Source organism: Tenrec ecaudatus, chromosome 18, assembly GCF_050624435.1.
Source record: "Tenrec ecaudatus isolate mTenEca1 chromosome 18, mTenEca1.hap1, whole genome shotgun sequence".
Classification (NCBI taxonomy): domain Eukaryota; kingdom Metazoa; phylum Chordata; class Mammalia; order Afrosoricida; family Tenrecidae; genus Tenrec; species Tenrec ecaudatus.
Window position 1 is genome coordinate 13,985,208 of NC_134547.1, and position 21,954 is coordinate 14,007,161.

General features: G+C 50.1%; 1 protein-coding gene across 1 annotated transcript; it reads left to right on the top strand.

The window, feature by feature from the left end:
• The first annotated feature begins 7,976 nt into the window (after positions 1–7,976).
• LOC142431597 (very-long-chain 3-oxoacyl-CoA reductase-like) lies at positions 7,977–18,483 on the top strand. The gene is made up of 12 exons (XM_075536619.1): positions 7,977–8,127; positions 9,215–9,261; positions 13,111–13,186; positions 14,033–14,143; positions 14,286–14,353; positions 16,474–16,518; positions 16,676–16,710; positions 16,902–16,983; positions 17,629–17,694; positions 17,856–18,005; positions 18,180–18,213; positions 18,329–18,483. Exons 1-12 carry the CDS (start codon positions 7,977–7,979, stop codon positions 18,481–18,483), a joined length of 1,020 nt encoding a protein of 339 aa, XP_075392734.1.
• Positions 18,484–21,954: the final 3,471 nt, after the last annotated feature.

Genomic DNA, 21,954 nt, shown 5'->3' on the forward strand with positions numbered 1-21,954 from the left:
ACAGGCTGGTGTGTTCTTCCAGGTGGGCTTTTTTGCTACCAGCCAGGTCTGCACACAACGTGGGCTGAGGGCAGGAGAGGGAAAGCAATGTTTATTGCTAACCAAGGCTTCTATCTCTTTAGGGGGTGTGGGATTATAAAGAGACTTTTCCCCAGCTTTGTCTCCCCCAAAGACATGCCAAATATTAGGGGCTTTTTGCCAGCACATGGTGGGATGTCAGATGCTTAGAGACATCTTCCCTAAAGGCAGTCAGTTGCCAGACAGGTAAGGCCGCTCCCTGCTGTTAAGGACAATGGGCTACTTCTCCCTAAAGGCTTGCGACCATTAGCTTGTTTCCTGTAAGGTGGGTTCACACCCTACTGACAATGGTTCCTATGGAGATCCAGAGAACAGATCAAACTGGCTCAGTGACATCCAGAGTTAGGTTGCCACCCTGAATCTAGGATCCGCCCATCCTGTCGCAGGTATTCTCCAATTCCTCCTCTTCCTATTGTGTGTATATCCCTAGATTGTCCCCTCTTATTGCTGTATAACCTGTAGTACAACCCCTTCCTGTGATCTATGTCTTTACCTGTAATTGGTGGGCTTGCACCCCCCAAAAAAATATATATAGACTTGGGTTAGCAATAAAGAGCTCTCTCTTAGGCTCCCCTCCCTTGGCCTCTGGTCAGCTTCCCTTCCTCTCCCATCCTCGCTCCCCTGTTCCCTTTCCCCTTGTCCTCCTTCCCCTCCCCCCTCTCTCCATGTGAACCACCAAGCAGGGCTGAGGTGAGCATGCTACCATGATATGCATCTGACTCCATTATTTCAAGTTCTCTTTTATCCCTCATGCTCTCTAGGACTTTAATATAGTATTTATAGATCTCAACTATACAATTGTACCTGTCAAAGCTGTGATTAGCAGTGGGGGGCTGCCACCCTTTCTACCACAAGGGGGCATGATTACAGGTAACCACACACATCACAGGAAGGAGATGTACAATAGACATACACATCACAGGAAGGGGATTTACAACAGGCGTAAGTGTGACGGGAAGGGGATGAGCTAGAGGTGTGCACATAATAGGAAGGGAAGGGACTAGGGTTGGACATGTGACAAGAAGAACAGACCCTAGATTCATGATGGCAGCCTAATCTGGATCACCTTTGAGTGGGCTTGACCTCCCTGGGCTCTCCTTCCGGGAAACAATTTACTACTATCCTGGTCAGAAGGGAGTGAGCCTTACTTATTGTGAGATAAACAGTGGTGTCTGCTTTCTCTAGATGACTGATAACCCTTAGGAAGAAAATCCCCTCACCTACTTTTGTTGACCTCCAAGTATATAGTCATTTGTCACAGGGAGCAAGCAGCTAAAATTGGGGTATATTTTGGGGAGACAGCTTGGGAGAAATCTTTCTGTTTCCCACACATCGGTGCTATACTACAGCCTGACATGCTCCACCCTTCTTTGTGACCCTTCTGTAAGGTGATGTCCAATTGTCCACAGATGGGCTTTGGGTCTCCACTCCGCACTCCCCTCACATACATTGATATGTTGAGTTTTTTTGTTCTGGGTCTTTGATGCCTGATACCTGATTGCATCTACACCTCATGATTACACATGGACATTGTTGCTTCTCAGCTAGTTAGCCACTTGTTTATCATCAAGCCTTTAAGATCCCACATACTATCTCTTTTGATAGCTGGGCACCATCAGCTTTCTTCACCACATTTGCTTATGCAGCCACTTTGTCTTCAGCAATCTTATTGGGAAGGTGAGCATCAAGGAATGCTGGGTTGTTAGAACAAAGTGTTCTTGCGTTGAGAGATTACTTGAGCAGAAGCCCAATGTCTGTCTGCTACCATAATAATTAACATATAAAAAATATGTATATACATAGATCTATTTCCCCATTGTTATATATAAATATATTTGCATATGTGCATGCCTGTATTTACATCTCTGTAAATTCCCATTTGCCTCCTAGTTCTTTCCTCTATTTCCTTTTACTTTCCTCTTGTTCCACTCTCATGTTCACCTTTCATTTGGGTTACAGTAATTCCTCTCGGTTACATTGTCCTTGATCAAGCCCTACCAGGCCTCCTACAGCCTCCTCACCATGATTTTAGATCACTGATTATTCCCCTGCCCCTGGGTTTGTTAGTAATCCCTTTCTTTCCCCCTACCCTCTCCCGTGTCCCCCTTGAACTGTTCGTCCCATTGTTTTCTCTTCCAGATTGTTTATTCCGCCTATCTTATCTAGATAGACATGCAAAGACAGAAGAGAAAAACAAGAGGGAACAAAACCAAACAACAAAAACCCAAGGACAAAAGTAAAATTGAAATGAAAGTCTATAAATAATTCCAGGTCTGTTGACCTTTAGGAGTGTTTTACAGTCCAGTCTGATGGTGGGGTCATACCCTGGCCCCAAAGTCTATTTTTGGTATTCCCTGGGGACTTCATTGCTTTGCTCCCCTTGCTACTCTGCTGCACGTCCTTATGCACAACAGCCCAGGTAAACACCTTAACTTTTAACGCACTACAGCACCAAGGCTCCTTCTTTTAAGAACTGGTTTCCCTTAAAAATGGGCCTTCCATCCCTGGGGGAGGGAGCCCTCTTCAGAAGGAGGGTGAGAACAACCACACAGTCAGGAGAATGTCAGGCACAACAGCAGGAGTAGAAATTGTTGAAGCCGGGTAAGCGTTATCTTGTCTACTCTCAACAATGACAACACCATCAGTCATGTCCACACAACAATACTAAGTTAGGAAATCCGGGAAGAGGGGCCTCAAATGGAGGAGGGATTGAGTGAACTTCCTGCCCCCTCCCCCTAGAGACTTTCAGATATTGTGAACTGCAACATGATGTCCGTGGTCCAGGTGAGGCCTAGCCACAATGGATGTGACTGAGACCATCCAGAGTACCCATAGAGGCTCCCTGCACTAGAGGGGTGGGGGCGGATCTCCTGGGAAAGAACAGGGTGAGGGGTTTGGAAAGGGGAAGACCCGCCCTCCCCCTTTTCCTCAGGTGACCAGAATTGTCCTGCCCCAGATGGTCTCCAGGTAGGAGCCGGCCACTTCCCCTGCCAACCTCCAGACTGTTTCCATTCTCCAGCTGCCCTGCCCACGACTCCACCCTTCCCTCCCATGTGTCCCAGTTAAAGGGCTCTGCCCAAGGAGGGGGGGTGGGAAAAGCCCTGTCCCCTGCCCTCTGCCTGCCTGTCACTCCTCTCCAGAGAATGCTCTCTCTCCAGGCACAGAGGGATCATTGTCAATGTCTCTTCCATAACCGAAAACCACCCCTGGCCATTCCTTGCCGTCTACTCAGCCACAAAGGTACCAGAGCCCACACACCCAGTCCAGGCCTGGGCTGTCCACACCCGAATGTTCCCATTGGCACCTCCCTCAGGCCTTGAAGGGTAGACTGCAAACACCTTGAGAAGGGAGGATTAGGTGGGCCTTGATTCTGGGTTATTCATCCAGACAAAAACATCCTGTCAGGGGATGGATTCTGACCCAGAGTCACCCTATGGTACGGAGAAAACTGCCCCTGCGGGTTTCTGAGACTGTCACTCTTTAAAGGAGCAGACAGCACTACGTCTCCCCAGGAGCAGCAGGTGGGCTTGAACTGACCACTGTGTGGCTAGCAGCTTGTCACCCACTATCACGGAGATGTCAAGGGCAGAGCCGGGACTGTGTATTTGACAAGAAACTGGGGGCTGGTAGGCAAGAGAAGAGACAGAGTGGATCCAAGGAGCCCCTGGAGAGTGGACGGAGACCCGGGGTTGAAGAGACAAGGAGACAGGCGTGGCTGGGAAGTCATGCGTCTGTGGGAACGAGGGGGAGTGGGGGTCACCACCTGCAGACATTCTGGAGTCCCCGTGACCAGTGTGGTCAGGACCCTGGGGCTTCCTGACCTGCAGGGTGCTCTGAAAAGGGATAGTGTGGGAGGGGGGAGGAGGCTTTACGTTCTGGAACCCTCCCTCTCTCTCCTCCTCCACAGGCCTTTGTGCAAAGACTTTTTGCTGCAGTGGGCCCTGAATACCTCTCTAAAGGGGTCACCATACAGGTGTGGGCGGGTCCTACTGGAGGGTGGGGAGTTGGAGGGCGTGGTCTCACAGGGGTGGGGCCTCATGGAAAGAAGCTCAGAGAGCCAGTGGGTGAGATGCTTGCAGGAGACAGGCTGGCAGTAGAAGGAAGGAAAAAGGGCTTTTCTTTACCCTCCTCCTTCGTGCAGACCATGAGCCCAGGTGTGGTTTACACAAAACTGATTGATCACTCCGAAACCAGGTTACTGGTGAAAGGTCCCCAAGACTGGGCTGAGCAGGCGGTGCACACCCTCGGCCTCTCCTCGCACGTCTCTGGGTGCCTCAGCCACGAGGTGCAGGTGCGTCCCTGGCTGCAGGGCTGGGGGAATGGTCCCTGCACTGAGTCCTCTGGCCTTGGGGGAGGCGGGGGTGTAACAAGCCCCCGCCCTGGGTTGGGCAGGGAGTAGGTGAGCTGAGATGCCAAAGAGGGAGGCGGGTCCTGATCCCTGTCCCTTCTCCTTCCTAGAGCTTCCTGATTGGGCTCCTGCCCTCCTGGTATTTTCGCACTCGCTGGGCGTCAGAAATGTTGAAACTGCTGGCATCTTCCAAAGAAAAAGCCTAGGGGGAGGCATGACGGAGACGTGGGGGCTGGTCTGCCCGCTCTGTTTTCAATATTCTGGGCCAGGACTCTGGTTTATGGAATCAATGTGTAGACCGACCAGGGCAGCAGAACTGGATGCCGGGAATTGACGTTTAGACCTTTGCGGGGAATGACTGAAGTTCTTAACACGTGACACAAAGACATGGACATAACTCTTTGGAGGAGGATGCATGTAACTGTACCTATTTACACACACACCTTTATGATCATAATAAAAAGCCACTCGGGTGTACACCTACAAAGGGGGACTGTAGAGCCTGTGGGTTATTTCTCAATAAAAACAGTTTTAAAGTAAGAAATGCCCAGCAGGATAAAATTGACACTAAGGATGCAATCAATTCATATGGCCATTATACCCGTAATTCCTTGTGTGATGGATTATAACTCTGGACTCTACCCTTGTGGTTAGAATCCCATTTTCCCAGGAGCTGTCTCCTATGCTACTGGACAGGATTAAGGTGGGTTTTAGGCTTGACATTAAGAGGGTGTGAACTGATTCACACGCTTTGTTTCCGTGGGCATGCTGTCTGCTGAAAGATAAAATGACCCTCCATCAAAGTCAGTGCTCTTTGTGTCAGTCATCTCAGCCACAGAGAGGAAACCCAGCACCATTGGATGACCAGCCTGGCCAAGCTCTGTCTGAAGCATCAGAGGCTGAGAACAGAGACACAAGGGGTGGAGGCAAGAGGGCAGAGGAGAGGTGCCAAAACTATGAGACGGAAGGGCAGAACAGTGGCCTGAGATCCAGCCCACAGACGCAGAGCAGAGGTCAAGGCTGAGAAGCCACAAACTAGAAAGTGACTTGACAGTTGATTAAGTAAAGGCATTGCCCAATGGCCAATGTCTATCCTTACTGTTTACTAATCCTGGCTTGTGGCCACCTGCCAACTTCCCTACTAAACCATGTCTGTGGGGTTTGTGTGGCCAAGCCAATGAGTTTTCACATGGGTATAGAAGTAGGTGGGAGGTGGGGGCATTTCTGACCTCTGCCTATGGCAATAAGGAAGAGCCAAATCAGATGTAGCCACTCTATGTTGCCTGCTGCAAAATCACTCCTCACAACGTACACCAACTTAAACCCCCAAAAGAATCAGAAACCCCTGTGTAATTCAAGAGACACACAAGGAGAGCTAATGAGGTGGGCGAATTCCTTTCACAGCTGAATGAGTTCAGGGGGGCATTTGTAGAGTTGAGGGGTACATTAAAGGGATATCAGACAAGACCAAGCACGCCAGGGCTCACCTCTTCCAAAGGAGACGATAACCAGAATGAGGCGGTAATGTATTCTCTTACGAGTTTATATCATCTGGGACGTGCAAGCCACAGTAAGAACATACATAACAGGAGGGGGTGGCATCAGAGGCATGCATGAAACATGAGGGGACCAGCTAGGGGTGTGCATGCAACAGGAAGGGGAGGTACGAGGGACACACCCACATATGACAGGAAGGCAGGTATGCAACGAGATGGGCGGGTCTAGACTGCAGATGGTGCCTGACTTTGGTCATCTCTGAGTTGGCGGCATTTAGGTTCCACTGAGCTCTTCCCCAGGGGAGCATTCTATGGACCTTATCTGAAGAGAGAAGGACTACTTTGAATTAGATGGTCGGACTGCTTGATGGCTGTACCTTCAGGCAAGTAGCCTTCAAGCCGTTGACCTTCAAGTGCACATGGTAGCAGCCATGTGCTTGCAAGCAGCACCTTGAAACTGGCATTATTGGGTGGTGGGGGACAACGTGTGGAATAACTTTTACTAAGGAGAATGTGACAGGAACGCATCTCCAACCTCTGAATGTGAAGCTCTCCTTCCATGGGAGGCCCGGTCTCCCAGACCCCTTAACATAGGAAAGGAGAAAATTTGTCCACACACACTCTCTTCCCTCCCAGTCCTGTTGCCCACATTTCCCCCTTTTGTTTTTATCTTTTTAATCCCGAAGGGACACTGAGGCAACATCTTCACGTTCTAAAAGGCAGAAGCCTTTTGACTGCCAACACGAAAATAATGATGTGGCTGTACTCGAACTTAGGCTCCGGAAAATACTTTGAATGCAGCCCAGGGAGCTAAGCCCTCTGCCTCACCCCACTTCAGGCCCCAGCCCATCCACCAATTGTTCAATTGTGCCAAAGCTAGTGCATGATTACTGAAAATCTCTGTTTTGAGCTGTCTTAAATCTGATGGGGTATTTCCCTAGCCTTAACGACGTGGAAGACATTGATTGCAAATTTCCTTTCCAGCTGATTGCCATCGAATGCGATGTTCCCCTTAAGTCCCTGCCAATGGTTTCTAATTAATAGTCCAATCCTGTAAGGTCACAGTCTATGGATAAGGGGCTACATAAACCTGCAAGATTTAGCACAAATGAAATTGAAAGTCCATCAGCTGATCTTCCAGTGAGTGAGCAGTCGGTTGTCGCAGTCCAGTCATCTTTGTACACAAATATTCAGTCACGATAGAGCCCCAAAGTGTCTCTCTGGCAGCCTCAGCAATGGTAGGAAGGAGGATGAGAACCAGGAAGGCAACAAGGGCCGTACTCATGAATCCTCGAGGCTGCCTTCATGTTTCGAGAACTTCAACAGGACTGCCTTCTCTTCTTCCCGGACACACATGATCTGGTCCTTCCTTCCTGAGCCTGGACGAACTTGCTGCTAGGGGAATCCATGTACTCTATCCCTCACCTGAAAAGACGCAAAGGAAAGAGCCCCTGCAAAGGGCGGTGAGCAAACCCAGATCGCAGACACCGTTGTTGTGTTTCCACCAGGTCTTCTCTGGATCAACTTTCTCCGCAAGGACAGACACGTGTGTTCCGTCCCAATGATGGAAGCTTTGGGGAGAGAGGGTTTTATGAGTTCATACAGTTCACATGAAGCTTGTCAGGCACAGCTTGCCCTTTGACTCCCCTCTTCTGTTTGATAATTAAGATTTTAGGGTACCATGCGCCTGTTCCACATTTCAAAGGTTCTGTCAATTCCTGGAATGTTGCTTTCCCCAACCTTCTGTCATAGGTCCTATCAAACCGCCCCTGTGGGGAGCAAGGTTGAGTACAGTGACCCAGATAAGGAGGGCCTTGCAGAGTGACTCCGCTGGACCTTGCCCTGAGCCATGGAGCTGTGGTTTAGCTCCCTCGGGGTTTAGTGACACCAGAATGGCAGGGAGTGGCTTGCGGAAGGCATAAGACATTCATATAGGTGGACTACCTAGAGCTGATAGCAAACTACGCCCTAAGAAACTCACTCCCCTAATAGAATCTGGCCCTGTAGGACAGACTTCCTGTTAGATTCCTGCTCTGGTGGCCACAGCAGCTGCAATGTGGGACCCACTCAGCGCACTGGGCGCTCTCACAGCTGCATGGCTTCTGCTGGGAGCAGCATGGAGAGTTGGCCGCGTGGTCTACATCTACCTACTGCCCTGGGCTCGTCCAGGGGACCAGTGGATCCGGGCACAGGGAGCCTGGGCAGGTGAGGATTTGGCGCTGGGAGAGTGGAGGTAGGGATGAGTCAATAGGAGAGCTGGAATGAGGTCAAGGGTGGAGGGAGCTGCCATGAAACAAGAGGAATGAAGGCTGGCGTGCCCTCTGCAAGGAGGCACCAACCCCTCTCTCCTAACCTAAACCTGGACAGGTGAGAGCAGCAGGTGTGTTGTAGTGGATCAAGCATTGTGCTACCAACACAGGTGGGTTTTAAGCCACTCGCTGTTCCGGGGAACCAAGCTGTGGCTCTCTGTACTCCCACACCCACTGCCGTCCAGATGATGACCTTATAGGACAGCAAAGGCTGGCTCTGAGGGATTCTGAGACTGGGCATCCTTAGGGGAGCCCTTCCATAGCCCTCATTATTCTTCCCCTGAGTCAGCTGGTGGGTTTGAACTGCTGACCTTGTTGTTAACAACCCATGTGGCTCCAAGCCAGACCTACTGGTACTAAGTTGAGTGTGTCTTGTAGCAACGGTAGGTGGGGTTTCTGAGACTGTAAGTCTTCACAGGAGCAAGGAGCCTACTCTTTCTCCCAAGGAGAGAAGTTGGTGGGTTTGAACTGCTGCCTTTGAGGTTAGCAGTTCAAGGCTTAAAGAGAGCAACAGCAGCACAAGCTCACTGCCATAGGAAGCCTTGGGAGCAGTTCTCCTGCATCCCATGGGATTGCAGAGTCTGAATGGAAATGACCCCACAGCAAATTAGTCCACACCAAACTCCCCAGCAGGAGTCACTCCTGCCTCACGGTCACTCTATGGGGCAGAGCAGAACTGCTTCTGTGGGGCTTCCCAGGCTGGAAGCTCATCATTCTCCCATGGAGGAGCAGCTGCTGGGTTTGACGTTCCCATCTTCAGGTTTAGGGTCCAAATTGTCACTCAATGTGCCACTAGGACAGGTGAGTGTTTGATACTTGGTTTTTGGAACTTGTGTGGGAAATAAGGGGTTAGCTGGGAAAAAGGAGGGGCAGGGTGGGTGTGGGAGATGGCAGGGAAAGCTCTGGGGTGAGCTGAGCTGTCCACTGCTGTTGGAGCAGCCCGAGCTGGTGTCAGTGGGACCCATGCTTCCTTCTCTCCGCAGTGGTGACAGGAGCCACGGATGGCATAGGCAAGGCCTACGCACACCAGGTGAGCTGGGATTGGCCTGGAGCTGGGAGGGGAGGGAGCTCCTGGGGCCAGCCGCCACGCCCACTAGAGTGAGCCTTTGTAAGGCAGACTGCCTGCCTCTCAGTACCACTAGCTCCTGCAAGCCTCCTCTCTGCCCGCTCTCCTGGGGGCTGGGGCTTCCACCGCCCCCTGTGACTTCACGCTGCACACTGCTGTCTTCGATCCTCACCCTCATTCCCTTCTCAAGTCCTCCTAATTCTCAGCAGGCAGGTCTGTGTCACCTGCTTCTCTCGGGTTATTACTGATGCTGCTTTCCCCTCATTTGTTTGAAATGAACTTGTGCATCACTAAAGAATCCAAGTTCAAAACCCATCTGCAGGACATCTAGTCAGATGAAGCCGCTGACAGAGCCCCTCTAGCCTAGAGCAAGAGTCTCCAACAGCCTTACTCTCAGATAATGATCACTGTAATCTCCGTTCTGCTCTACCAGACTAGGTAATCGGTCAGTTGACCTCCATCTTGACCCAACCTGAATTTGTTCTAGGTGCAAGTAGCTCGCTCTAGCTTGTTCCATGACCAAAAAAAAAAAAAAAAAAAAAATCTTCCTTGGCATTTTAAATATTGATGATGGGACTTTTTTTACTTATTCTTTATATTTTATCCTGATACTATTATGATTTTATTCGTATCTCTTTATTTTGTTTTTTTTCTAATGTTTCTGTTGTGTTTCCCAGTGTGTGAAGCACAGAAGGAGTGGAGGCATAGACATATTAACTGAAGCAAGGGTTTCTAGGGGAGGTCAGGCTGGGAGTGGGAGATGGGGAGGGAGAGGGGATTTCAGGAGTAAACAATGAATTCGCGAATACTAGAAGTGATTGTGATCAGGCAACTCATTTCAAATGAGGCTTAACCATGAAGAAAAAGAAAGAAAATGTTCTAAGGCTGATTGAAGTAATGATTGTGCAATTCTTCGCATGATTGAGCTATGAATCATATATGTGGATTCTGTGAAAACTGTTAAAAAAAAAAAAAAAGAACACAAGTCCACTGCAGTGGACTTTTCCCCCTTTCAAAGCCACACAGACCAATAACTAGGCCTGAGAGGTAAGGTCTCGGGGGAGCCTTTAAGTCTGTGAACGTTCATTCCTCTCCTTTTTTTTAAGAACAAAAACGTATTTACTCTTCTGGTTTTTAAATAAAAATATATTCTTTGTATTTGCACAGCCGACCTCATCAAATCAAATCGGCTATAAGATCGCTTCAAAACGCCTATCCTGTGGGGGTGTTTTTTCCATCCTCCACTCTCCTCTCCTCCCTCCCTCCATTCTCTTTGATGGCTGTGAATTGGGTTGAACCTGCCTAGCTGTTCCCAGGAACCCAGGTGGCACAGTGGGTTGTGTTGGGCTGCAAACCATTGCAGCAGCAGTTGTAACCCACCAAACACCACTGCCCACCCCAGAGAACGACAAGACTGCCAGCGCCCTTAAAGATGTACAGCCTTGGAGCCCCCAAAGGTACAGCTCTCCGCTTTCCAGTAGGCTCTCTCAATGGAGTCCACTCAGTGGCTCGGTTTTAGTGGCGGGCCTCTGGGTGGTGCAAAAGGTTAAAAGCTGAGCTATTCGTCAGAAGGTGGACTGTTGGAACCCACCTGAGAGGGGGCCATTTCTGAGGCGTTTCGCAAGAAAATGGTGGCAGACTTCTTGTAATGATCAAAGCCGTGAAAACCTCATGGAGTGGAAAGAGTGATGAAGACACTGAAGAACTCCACCGACATCTTCAGTCAAAAATTGTATGTATTCTTCATGAGCACAATAAAGTGTGTCTGGAATTCCCATTCTTTCTCAAGGCTAACCATTGCTAGGTTCAGCAGAGTTGAATGCCTTGGCAAAGTCAATAAAATGCTGCCAGACATCTTTCTGATATTCTCTGCTTTCCGTCAGGACCCATCTGACATCAGCAATGGTTTTCCTTGTGCCAAGTCCTCTTCTGAATCGGGCCTGAGCCTCTGCAAGCTCCGGTCAATGTACTGCTGACACAGTTGTTGGATGATCTTCAGCAAAATTTTACTTGCATGTGAATCCATGATACTGTTCTATAATTTGGAAATTCTGTCGGGTCACTTGTTTTGTAGTGTTTACTCTGGTAGTTACATAATCATGCATCAACGTTAGGGTCTTAAGAGTGAAGGAGTGGAGTCTAGTCTGTCAATAGGGTCACATCCTGATACAGCCTCCTTTGGGGCATGGCCTTCTCATGAGGATTCTGGGAATCTCCCCTCTCTCTGCTTCACCTCCCTGTGGAAGAGCTACACTCAACACTGGAGGAGCCACCTGGAGACCCATGCCAATGCTGGGATGTTACTATTACCACTGGATCCACAAGACTTTCCACCCACTAGCCTATGATCTTTGTGCATTCAGCATCATTGCATGTGTTGTGTGACTCTGAAGAGGAATTTGTAGGCTGGTATGACACATGGGCTAATATCAGACTTATGGACTTGATCAGGACTGGGATTGAATGTGCAGATGACACAACGTTGCTTGCTGAAAATGAGGAGGACTTGAAGTATTTGCAGATGAAGATCAAGGATTGCAGTCGATAATCTGGATTGCAACTCAGTGTGATAGCAGAATACCTATCCACGTGCAAGGAGATCCGATCGATGCAACTGTGAAAATCAGCCATGAAGGGACACATCTGACGTCCTCTGGCTTCCTTACTGCCGCGAGGCTCCATGAGGATCACACGAGCCTCCATGGTCCATCTGCCTTTATCTATTCTGACACCAACTCTTCCACACACGCCACTCTCCATCTCTGCTGGGTTTGAGAATTCACTGCAATGGCGACACAGATCTCATAGACTGTATTCACAACAAGGGGGGGGGCTATTAGGGAATTTAACAGGTCACAGTAAGTCAGGATCCGTAGGCAGTAAGGATATAGTCATTGGGCTCCTCTTCCAGTAACCAATCTCTGTCTAGTTCTCAGCCTCTCAGCCATGTGGGAGCCAAGTCTCTCTTTGGTTCTCAGTCTCATAGTCACGTGGTCCCTTGGCCCTTCCTCCATGAGCCAGGAAGCCAGTTTGCTTATTACTGTGTCTCACAGTCCATAGTCTCAGTCCACATGAGGGGAAGGTTCCCCGTAGACTCCTTGCTGCACTGAGTCTCTGCACCAGAGTCCCAGGGTGTCTGGTCTCGGCAGTGTCTGTCGATTGCGACAGAGACCTTGAATGTGCTTTTCCAAGGTCCTGGAGGTTCTCTTATCTCTGCTACTCTTTCAAAGAATGGCTCATCCTCATAGATAGAAGAGTTGTCCTGAAATTGACTAACCTTCACTATTAGTGGTATACACACCCTATTTGCATAGCCCCTACCATCCTGTGGTGGAAGTTAGAGAGACACGAGTAGAAGAAGTATATTTTGAAATCCCACTCCACCACAAGCTTTCTTCAAGTTATGCACCAACCACTGCAGCTCTCAAACACTCAATAACTTACAGTGGATGTTGACTCCCCGCACCACCATAGGACAGGACAGGACTGCTCCTGGTGAGTTTCTGAGACTAGCTGTGCACAGAACCAGAAAGCCTTGTCTGTGTGCTGCAGTCCGGCTGGTGGTTTCAACCTTGAACTTAGCAGCCCGGCTCCCAACCACTACCCCAGCAGGGCTCCTTCCTCTAAAGCTATGAATGAGCAAACGCATTAATTTGGACGAACATTTTCAGTCCAAAATTGATCAAACATGCGCCCCAGATGGATTGATAATGATTAGGGATTGGAGTACAAAAAAGATCAATTGTAGAAAAGTATGGTTTTGCAAAGAGAAACACAGGTTGCATGCATACACCCTTCCATCTTCCCCTGTAGTTTGCCAAGAAAGGTCTGAACATCGTCCTCATCAGCCGAAACATGAACAAGCTGGAGAAGGAGGCAAAAGAGATTGGTGAGACCCAGGGGGCAGGGGGCTGGGGCAGCAGTGGGGATGGTCCAGATATGGGCTGCAATGGACAATGATGAATGGGGACAGGGACTGGGTAGGTGTCAGGCGAAGCCAGCCCCTAACACATCATTACAGGTCCGGTAGGCGCAATTGTACAGCGATAATAAAGATCATAGTAAAGTTATAGAGAGCAGGAGAGATAGAAGTATTGAAATAAATGGAGTCAGACACAATTCATAGTAGCATGCTCACCTGAGCCGTGCTTGGTGGTCCACGTGGAGGGAGAGAGCGTGTTTTAATGCTTGCCCAGGCTTTTATCTTCTCTGGGGACACACAGCCCCCTAATTACAGGTGAGGACAAACATCACAGGAATGGGTTGTGCTATAGGTGATACAGTAATAAAAGGGGGTGGTCTAGGGACATACAGGCAATAGGAAGAGGAGGGATTGAGGGTATACATGTGACAAGATGGGCGGATCCTAGATTCAAGATGGCAGCCTGGCCTTAGTCATCCTTCGGCGGGTTTGACCTCTCTGGGGTCTCCTACAAGGAAACAGACAACTACTATCCTTATCAGAAGGGAGCGGGGAGCCCTACTTGTTGTGGGATAAACAGTAGTGACTCCTTGCTCTAGATGGTTAATAGCTCTCAGGGAGAATGACCCCTGACCTACTCCTGATGACCTCCAAGTATATGGTCATTCACAAGCAGCTAAGTTTGGCATCTATTTGTGGGAGACAGCTTGGGAGAAATCCTGTTTCCCACAGGTAGGGTCAAGGGCTACATACAGCAAGGGTGGAGCCAGACACCGGCTTAGTGTGTAATTTGCTCCCTTTCTCCCTTCCTAGAGCGGCTTCATGGCACCGACACACGTGTCATCCAGGCTGACTTTACCGGGGGCTTGGAGATCTACGGGGCCATTGAGAAAGGGCTGAAGGGCCTGGAGATTGGAGTACTGGGTATGTCCTGTGGCTTGGGTGGGTCGGGAGCAGAGGGGAAGCCAGCCCTCAACCACCCCCAAGCTCAGCCAGATCCTGGGTCCTCTCGCGGCTGCATTTCCTGGACTGCTGGAGTGACACAAACGTGTTTCCTCTGGTTCAGTGAACAACGTGGGCATGACTTACTCTAAAGAACTTGGGAAACTGTTGGACTGTGAGAACCCAGCCCAGGTGAGTGACACCTGGCCCTGGCTCCCCAGAATCACCTGGTCCTCTGACTCATCACTGCCCTCTGTTGGAAATGCTGGGCAATGCCCATGCTTGGTTAGGGGTGTTCTCAGGAAGGTGGTGGTAGAAGGTCCATGTCTATGATGCTGGAGGTGTGACTGGGGGCCCTCTGAGGGGGAAGCGTTTCTGCAGTGCGAAGCCCGTACCACTGTTCAATTTGGACCTGATTCTGCCATTCCCATTTTTATCTTCTTAATAGCAGTGAAAACACTTGTGTACACCACAACACCTTCACCACTTCACCACTTCTAATTCAGTGCCGTTGATCACATTCTCGTGCCGTGGGAATCCTGTGCAAATTATTCTACCACTATTCACATCAACTCATTGCCCAGTAATGATTCTGCCCTTTTTAATTCCACTTTATGAATGTGGGCAAGAAGTTCACTCAATCCCTCCCTCCCTTTGAAGCACCCCTACCCCCACCACCCCCAGCCCCCACCCCCACCACCTTTCAGGATTTCGTAATTTAGCACTGTTGGTCCCAAACTCTTCACTGCCCTCTGTTGGAAAGCAGGCGCAATGTCCTGGCTATGTTTGCACCCTTGATCTATACCGCCATCTGGGGGAAGACTGTTGTAGCCCCTGATGACCACCGTGTGACTGACCCCCCTGTGAAGGCCTTGCCCTTCTGCAGTGCACAATCCGGATGACTGTTCAAGTCGGGCCTCCCTGTACCCTATTACTTTTTATCTCTTTTAGTTGGAGTCAAACTATGAGCATAGGCAACACAGACCTCACCACCTCAGCAGGCATTTCCACACGTTGAATTCAGTGACAGTGACCCATTTCATGCTCTGGGAATCCTTTCCCAAATCATTCTACTCCTGGTCACATGCACTTAACGCCCACTGATACACCTGCCCTTTCAGATTCCAGGAATATAAATGTGTATGTGAATAGCGAGGCCTGGTGGCACGTTGGGGAAAGCACAGGACTGCTAACCATCAGTTCAGGGGTTCAAACCCACCAGCAGGTCCGCGGGAGGAAGATGAGGCTGTCTGCTCCCATAAAGATGCACAGTCTCAGAGCCCTTCCCTGAGGTCACTATGAGCAGAACAGATGGCAGTGGGTGTGAGTGGGAGTTGACGGGAGGACAGAGATGTGACTTACCTGCATAGGAAGGCCAGTGCGGCCCACTTAGGATGTACGGACTTACATGTGTGCATTTTTATGCAGAAGAGATTTTTTCCTACTTGAGTCCATGTGTATGTATATGCGCATAGGTATGAGCCTCCATGTATGGACATGTCACCCAATACAAAACCAACCTGCTGCCATCAAGTCTACGCCAATTCATAGGCACCCGACATCAGGTTTATGATCCTGAAAATCTTGATGGGACTTGACAGCCTCATTCTTCTTCCTCAGAGTTGCTGATGTCTTTGAATCATCAACCTTGCAGTTAGCAGTTCAAGCCTTACCCAATGGGGTTGCCAGGGTGCATGCTGATATATATTCAAATATGATTACCAGGAATTTTAAAATGGGATTACACAGGAAGCTGGTAATTCTAAAGGTCCACTGAAGATTCTATAAAACATATTACTGCTTTTTTTTATCTCAAGGAGGTGCAACTTTTAAGAAATTAAAACCTATTGTCATCGAGTTGTTCCCAACTCCTAGTGACCCTACAGAACAGAGTAGATCTGCTGCTGTGGGTGGATGTTGGTGTCAGTCTTCACTGGAGCAACAAGCCTCAGCTTCCTCCCATGGAGGGATTTCAAACCGCCAATCTTGTGACCAGCAGCTTCATTCTTAACCCACTATGCCACAGGGCTCCTTCTCCTAAGAACTGGTGTCTCTTAAAAATGGGCCTGCCTTCCCTGGGGGAGGGAGCCCTCTTCAGAAGGAGGGTGCAAAGCATCACACAGTCAGGAGAATATCGGGCACGACAGCAGAAGTCGAAATTGTTGAAGCCGGGTAAGCATTATCGTGTCTACTCTCAACAATGACAACACCATCAGTCATGTCCACGCAACAATGCTAAGTTAGGAAATCCGGAAAAGTGGGACTTCCACGGGAGGGTGTGACTGAGTGAACTTCCTGCCCCCTCCCCGCAGAGACTCTCGGATATTGTGAACTGCAACATGATGTCCATGGTCCAGGTGAGGCCCAGCGATGATGGGTGTCTGAGAACACCCTGAGCATCCAGGGTGGCTCCCGGAACACCCTGCACTAGAGGGGCGGGGGAGGATCTCCTGGGAGGGAACAGGGTGAGGGGGCTGGAAAGGGGAAGACGTGCCCTTCCCCTCTTTTCCTCAGATGACCAGAATCGTCCTGCCCCAGATGGTCTCCAGGTAGGAGCCAGCCACTTCCTCTGCCAACCTCCAGACTGTTTCCATTCTCCAGCTGCCCCGCCCACATCTCTACCCCTCCCTCCCATTTGTCCCAGTTAAAGGGCTCTGCCCAAGGAGTGGGGATGGGAAAGCCCTGTCCCCTGCCCTCTGCCTGCCTGTCACTCCTCTCCAGAGAATGCTCTCTCCTCCAGGCACAGAGGGATCATCATCAATGTCTCCTCTATGGCTGAAAACCAACCCTGGCCATTCCTTGCCACCTACTCAGCCACAAAGGTACCCAACCCCACACCCCCATCAAGACCTGGGCTGTCCACCCCTGCATGCTCCCAGGAGCATCTCCCTAAAGCATCTTTTGATGGAAGGCTTCAGTGTCACCCTAATCTGGGTGATCCGTCGAATCAGAATCCCACAGTCATGGAGTCGATTCTCACTCCTGGTGACCTTACAGGACAGAGCAGAAGCGCCCCGTGGGTTTCCCAGACTAAGGCTTCAGGGAACAGGGAGCCTTCTCTTCCTCTCCTGCTGCAGCTGGAGGTTTCAAACTGCCGACCTAGAGATTAGCAGCCCAGCCAGTCATCCAGAGGTGGGCAGATGTCTCAGGCACAGCCTTATGTGTAGGATGTACACAGAACGGTTTATTGTAAGAGAAACAGGCTGGGAGGCAAGAGAAGGCACAGCCTGCCATCAGGGAACCCCTTGGATTGCAGAGACCAGGAGACAGGCCAGGCTGGGAAGGGCGTGGCCTGTGGGAGCGGGGGAAGGGGTCACAACCAGGAAACGTTCTGTTGTCCCGGTGACCAGTGTGGCCAGGGTCCTAGGGCTTCCGCATCTTCCTGGTGTTCTGGAAAGGCTTTCAGGAGAGTGTTTGGTGGTGGGTGGGCTTCACATTCTGGACCCTCCCTCTCTCTTCCTCCACAGGCCTTTGTGCAAAGCTTCTCTGTTGCAGTGGGCGCCGAGTACCTCTCTGAAGGTGTTACCATACAGGTGTGAGTGGGGCAGGGGCGTGGCCTCCCAGTGGGTGGGGCCCTGGAGGGGCATAGAAGCTCAGAGACCCTGGTGGGAGGGATGCTTCCAGTAGAGGGAGGAGGGAGCTCAACAGGGAGGGAAGGGGTAGGCCCTTTTCTTTACCCACCTCCTTCCTGCAGACGGTGAGCCCAGGTGCGGTCTCCACTAACATGACCCAACATATCAAAAGCGGGTGGCTGGTGAAGGATCCCCAAGACTGGGCGGAGCAGGCGGTGCACACCCTCGGCCTCTCCTCCCACACCTCTGGGTGCCTCAGCCACGTGGTGCAGGTGCGTCCCGGGGCTGCAGGGGGTGTGGGCACCTGTCCTGCACTCAGTCCTCTGGCTCCCAGGAGGGGAGACAAGCCCCCCCCACCCATGCCCTCGTCTGGGTAGAGAGGGTACAGACTGGGAGACCCAAAAGGGAGGGGGTGGTCACTAATCCCTAGTGGTTCTCTTTCCTAGACCTTCCTAGTAGGTCTCCTCCTGCCCTCCTGGTGTACCTGCAGTCGTTGGACAGTCAAGCTTTGGACTCTGCTGCTGTCTAGAGCTCCTAGGAGAGCCCCCAAGGACCAAAGTGCCTCCCTGCTTAACTCCAACCCTGCCCAATAAAGTTCGGTCCCAAGGCGGACCCTGTAAAAAGTTCCGCACAAACGGGAAAGAATGCGCCTTCGTCAGAAACCAGCGAACCAAGGACCCTGGCAACCACGAGGGAATCCGAAAACCACAAATGATGTCGACCAAAAATGGCCATCTGGGGCGCTCATGATGCTGATCGATCAAGAAGACCTGAGCCCAGGTTTCCAGCCAAGAGGGGCCCGGCCCACTCCTCATTTCTGTACAGTGTGTGAGGCCGCCCGGCCCTGAGCTCGGGGCTGATGCACGTGAAAGCCTCAGCCCTACTCATGCACTGGTCCGCCTCAGCCGCTTGCGCACAGGCAAGAAATAAACGCTGTGTGCCACCCAGCTGGCCTGGTGACTGAATTGAGTATCTTCTCTCGACCTTCCAATATTCCCCCCCCCCAGGAAAAAAGGCTAGGGGAAGAGGTGAGGTAGGCATGGGGGCTGGTCTTCCCCCTCCTCTTTCCGACATCCTTGGCCAGAGCTGTGGATTTTGGCATATATGTGCAGGATGACCAGTGCAGTAGAACTGGGCACCTGGAAGTGTCCTTTAGCTATGACATCAATAGAAGGACATAAGCATTTGAAGGGCAGATGACGGAACCATATGTACTCACATGCAACTTTGTGATTACAGGGAAAGCCACCGCTGTGCCCAGTTTTCAAGGGTCAGCTTTCAACTCTGTGAATTATTCTCCATGAAAAGACTTTAAAAGCAAGAGATGCCCAGCATCTATGAAACTGCAACCTGAGATGTAGTCGGAGAACATGCCATTCCGGCCATCATTCCTCATGTGATGGATCATAATTCTGACCTCTGTGTCTGTGACGAGCATCCCATTTTGCTGGGAGCGTCGTCTGCTGTGCTATTAATGTGAAATTGAGTTTTGGTCTTCATGAAAACTGTGAACCGAGTCACACCGTCTGTTTCCTTGGCCATTGGGTCTGCTGAAAGACAAAACCACGCGTGGGCGCCGTCTCAGGCACAGGGAGAAACCCCAGGACCATTGGGAGAGCAGTTTTGGGGGATCACCCCTGCACGGCATCTACTTCTCTGCTCGGTTCAATAATCCATTGCAATGACCACACAGAACACACAGACGGTACTCAAGATGAGGGGAGTTGGTTAGGGAAGTTAACAGGTAGCCATCAGTAAGGAGCAGCACACATTAAGGATACAGGTTTTGTTCAGACCAGCACCTGTCCTCGGCCAACAGCCAAGTCTCCGCTCCTCAGTCTCTCAGCCCTGGCGTCGTTGGTCTCTACCTTCTCCCAAAGGCTGGGAAGCCCGTGACTCTGCCTCCGAGTTCTCAGCAGGCTCTTCGGTTCTGTCTTGCAGTCTCGGGCACAGCGTAGCCCCTTCTTCCTCCCCAATGGCAGGCAAAGATCATCCCGTTACTCCATTAGTGACTCTTCTTGTTTGATCTTGGAATTCCTCTTTCCCTGCTTCGGAGATGTATCTTACGCCCAGAGGAAAGACAAAACTGGCCAATCCCCAAGTTCGAGTCCTCTACACCTTACTATAGTGAGGATGGCCCAGGCCATGGCAGTGGTTCATTCTGTGTGCATAGCGTCGCGATGGGCTAGGAATGACTCCATGATACCCAACAAATAACGCCACCCCCACCCAAGGTGGGGATTACAATGACTCTGGACAGCAGAGTCACACCAAGCAATTGCTCTTCAACACGGAGGGTGAAGGCCCAGGAGTGCAGAGGCGCTGTCTAGGACGCATGTCATATGAAGATGTACCTATAAGCCAAGGAACCCCAGAGAACGATTGGAGTTTACAGAAGCTGGAAGAATCTTTCCCTCAAGTAGACAGGGAGCGTATGGTCCTGTCAACATCCTCGATTCAGATTCCCAGCTTCTAGAGTTCTGAGGCAATACATTTCTGTTCTTATTAGCCACCCATCTAGTGCTACTAGGAAAATAGCGCAAGTATTTTAAAACAAATCTTCAACTTTATGCCCTTTCACCCATAAACTCAGGAAACATCTTTATCCGATACCGATAAATATTTCTGAGAGAACCACTGTGTTAATGTAAAACGCCTTACAGAATTTTTTTAAATGTCTTAATATTACCTACTATCCCTCCCATATCTGAAAGGGCCATATTTTCATAAGGTTGACTTTTTAGGATTATATGGTAGTTACTTAATCTGATGTAAACTTGAGACTATTAAGAGTGAAGAGGTCACGTTTGGCCTGTCCATCGGGTCGTAGCTTAATGACCTCATATGGAGGTGCTAATGAGATAAATCGCTCACTGGAGGCCAGATCCGTTCTCTCTACTTTATATTCCTCATGACAAGCCACATAAAGCTACGCTGATGGAGTCAGAGCCCTGGAGCTGGAGGAGCCATGTGGAGATCCACATCAGCACTTAGATGCTTCCACTGCCACTGGATCCACAAGACTTTCCACCCACTGGCTGTGATCCTCTTGCATTCAGCGTCACTGCATGGCTGCATGAGCCCAAAATGGAATTTATGGACTAGTATTGACATATGGGGTAATATTGGACATTTGGACTTGATCTGAACTGGGCTAGGCTATTTTCTTAATGTACACACTGATGTAAAGGTCCCCCTTACACACATATGAGTTTCCCTGGATTTCTAGTTTCCCTGTTTCTCTAGTCAACCCCGGCTAACCCAGATTGAAACCAACAATCTTTGTGTCAAGGGGCTCTGGAGGTTCAATGGTTCAGTGCTTGGCTTATAATTTAAAGATCAGTGATTCAACTCTACCAGCCTTTAGTACATTTACATTTGATTTCATCTGATGTAAGCGGTCGAGGTGGCAGGAGCTGGTCGCGTTCTAGATGCATTTGGGGTTGCTGATGGAATGTTGGCTGTAATTAGCAGTGAAGTCCCTTCTGGATCCGCAGCACGAGGAGCTCCATGGAAGAGCAAGTGGAAATGACGGGGGCAGTGAAGTGAAACAACATAACGTGCCTCATCTGTCCATAGTCTGCACTCACACCAACTGACTCGGTGGGAGCGTGTAAATAAATGAGCCCTTTCAGAAGGAGAATGAAGAACCACAAGACTGGAGCACAACCAAGTCCCTGCACAGAAAAAAAGCAGCAGCACTGGAAGGGAGGGATAACAGCTGCGGGCTTTCTACCCCACAGAAAGACTTAAATGAGTTCCCTGCTGCAGAAGGCTGGCTTGGAGACTGGGTGTCAGCGTTGAAGGAGCTTTGTAATCATTGTCTGAGCAGTGCAGGGGCCAAGGGACTACCGGGGTAAAGCTGAGGGCCAGAGAGAGAGATGCCTACTGCCATGACTGAGAAGAGGCACTGAGGACAAAAAAACCCCAACAAACTGTATCCTTAGTGTTTTCTGATCTTCACTTGTAACCTGTTCGTTTGTCCTAATAACCTCCCACCCCTACCCGTGAGCATTGCCTGTGATTTCTGTGTGGCCTTGGCAATGAATTGTCAAACTAGCAGGGCATTTGATTAACAGCATCGGATTAACAGTGAGGGTCAGAATAAAGAAGATAAGACGACGGGGGCATGCCTCATTTCTGCCTCACAGAAGTGGTCTGGAAAGAGAGTGAAGTTGGATTCTCCTCCCGGTGTAGCCAGAAGAGGTCAGTTGTTGTCCC

What these genes read in the sequence shown, in the direction of transcription:
- LOC142431597 (XM_075536619.1), top strand. Translation starts at nt 7,977, where the DNA reads ATGTGGGACCCACTCAGCGCACTGGGCGCTCTCACAGCTGCATGGCTT. An exon ending in GGCACAGGGAGCCTGGGCAG is followed by an intron (nt 8,128 to 9,214) that starts GTGAGGATTTGG and finishes TTCTCTCCGCAG; the next exon opens with TGGTGACAGGAGCCACGGAT. An exon ending in GCCTCAGCCACGTGGTGCAG is followed by an intron (nt 18,006 to 18,179) that starts GTGCGTCCCGGG and finishes TCTCTTTCCTAG; the next exon opens with ACCTTCCTAGTAGGTCTCCT.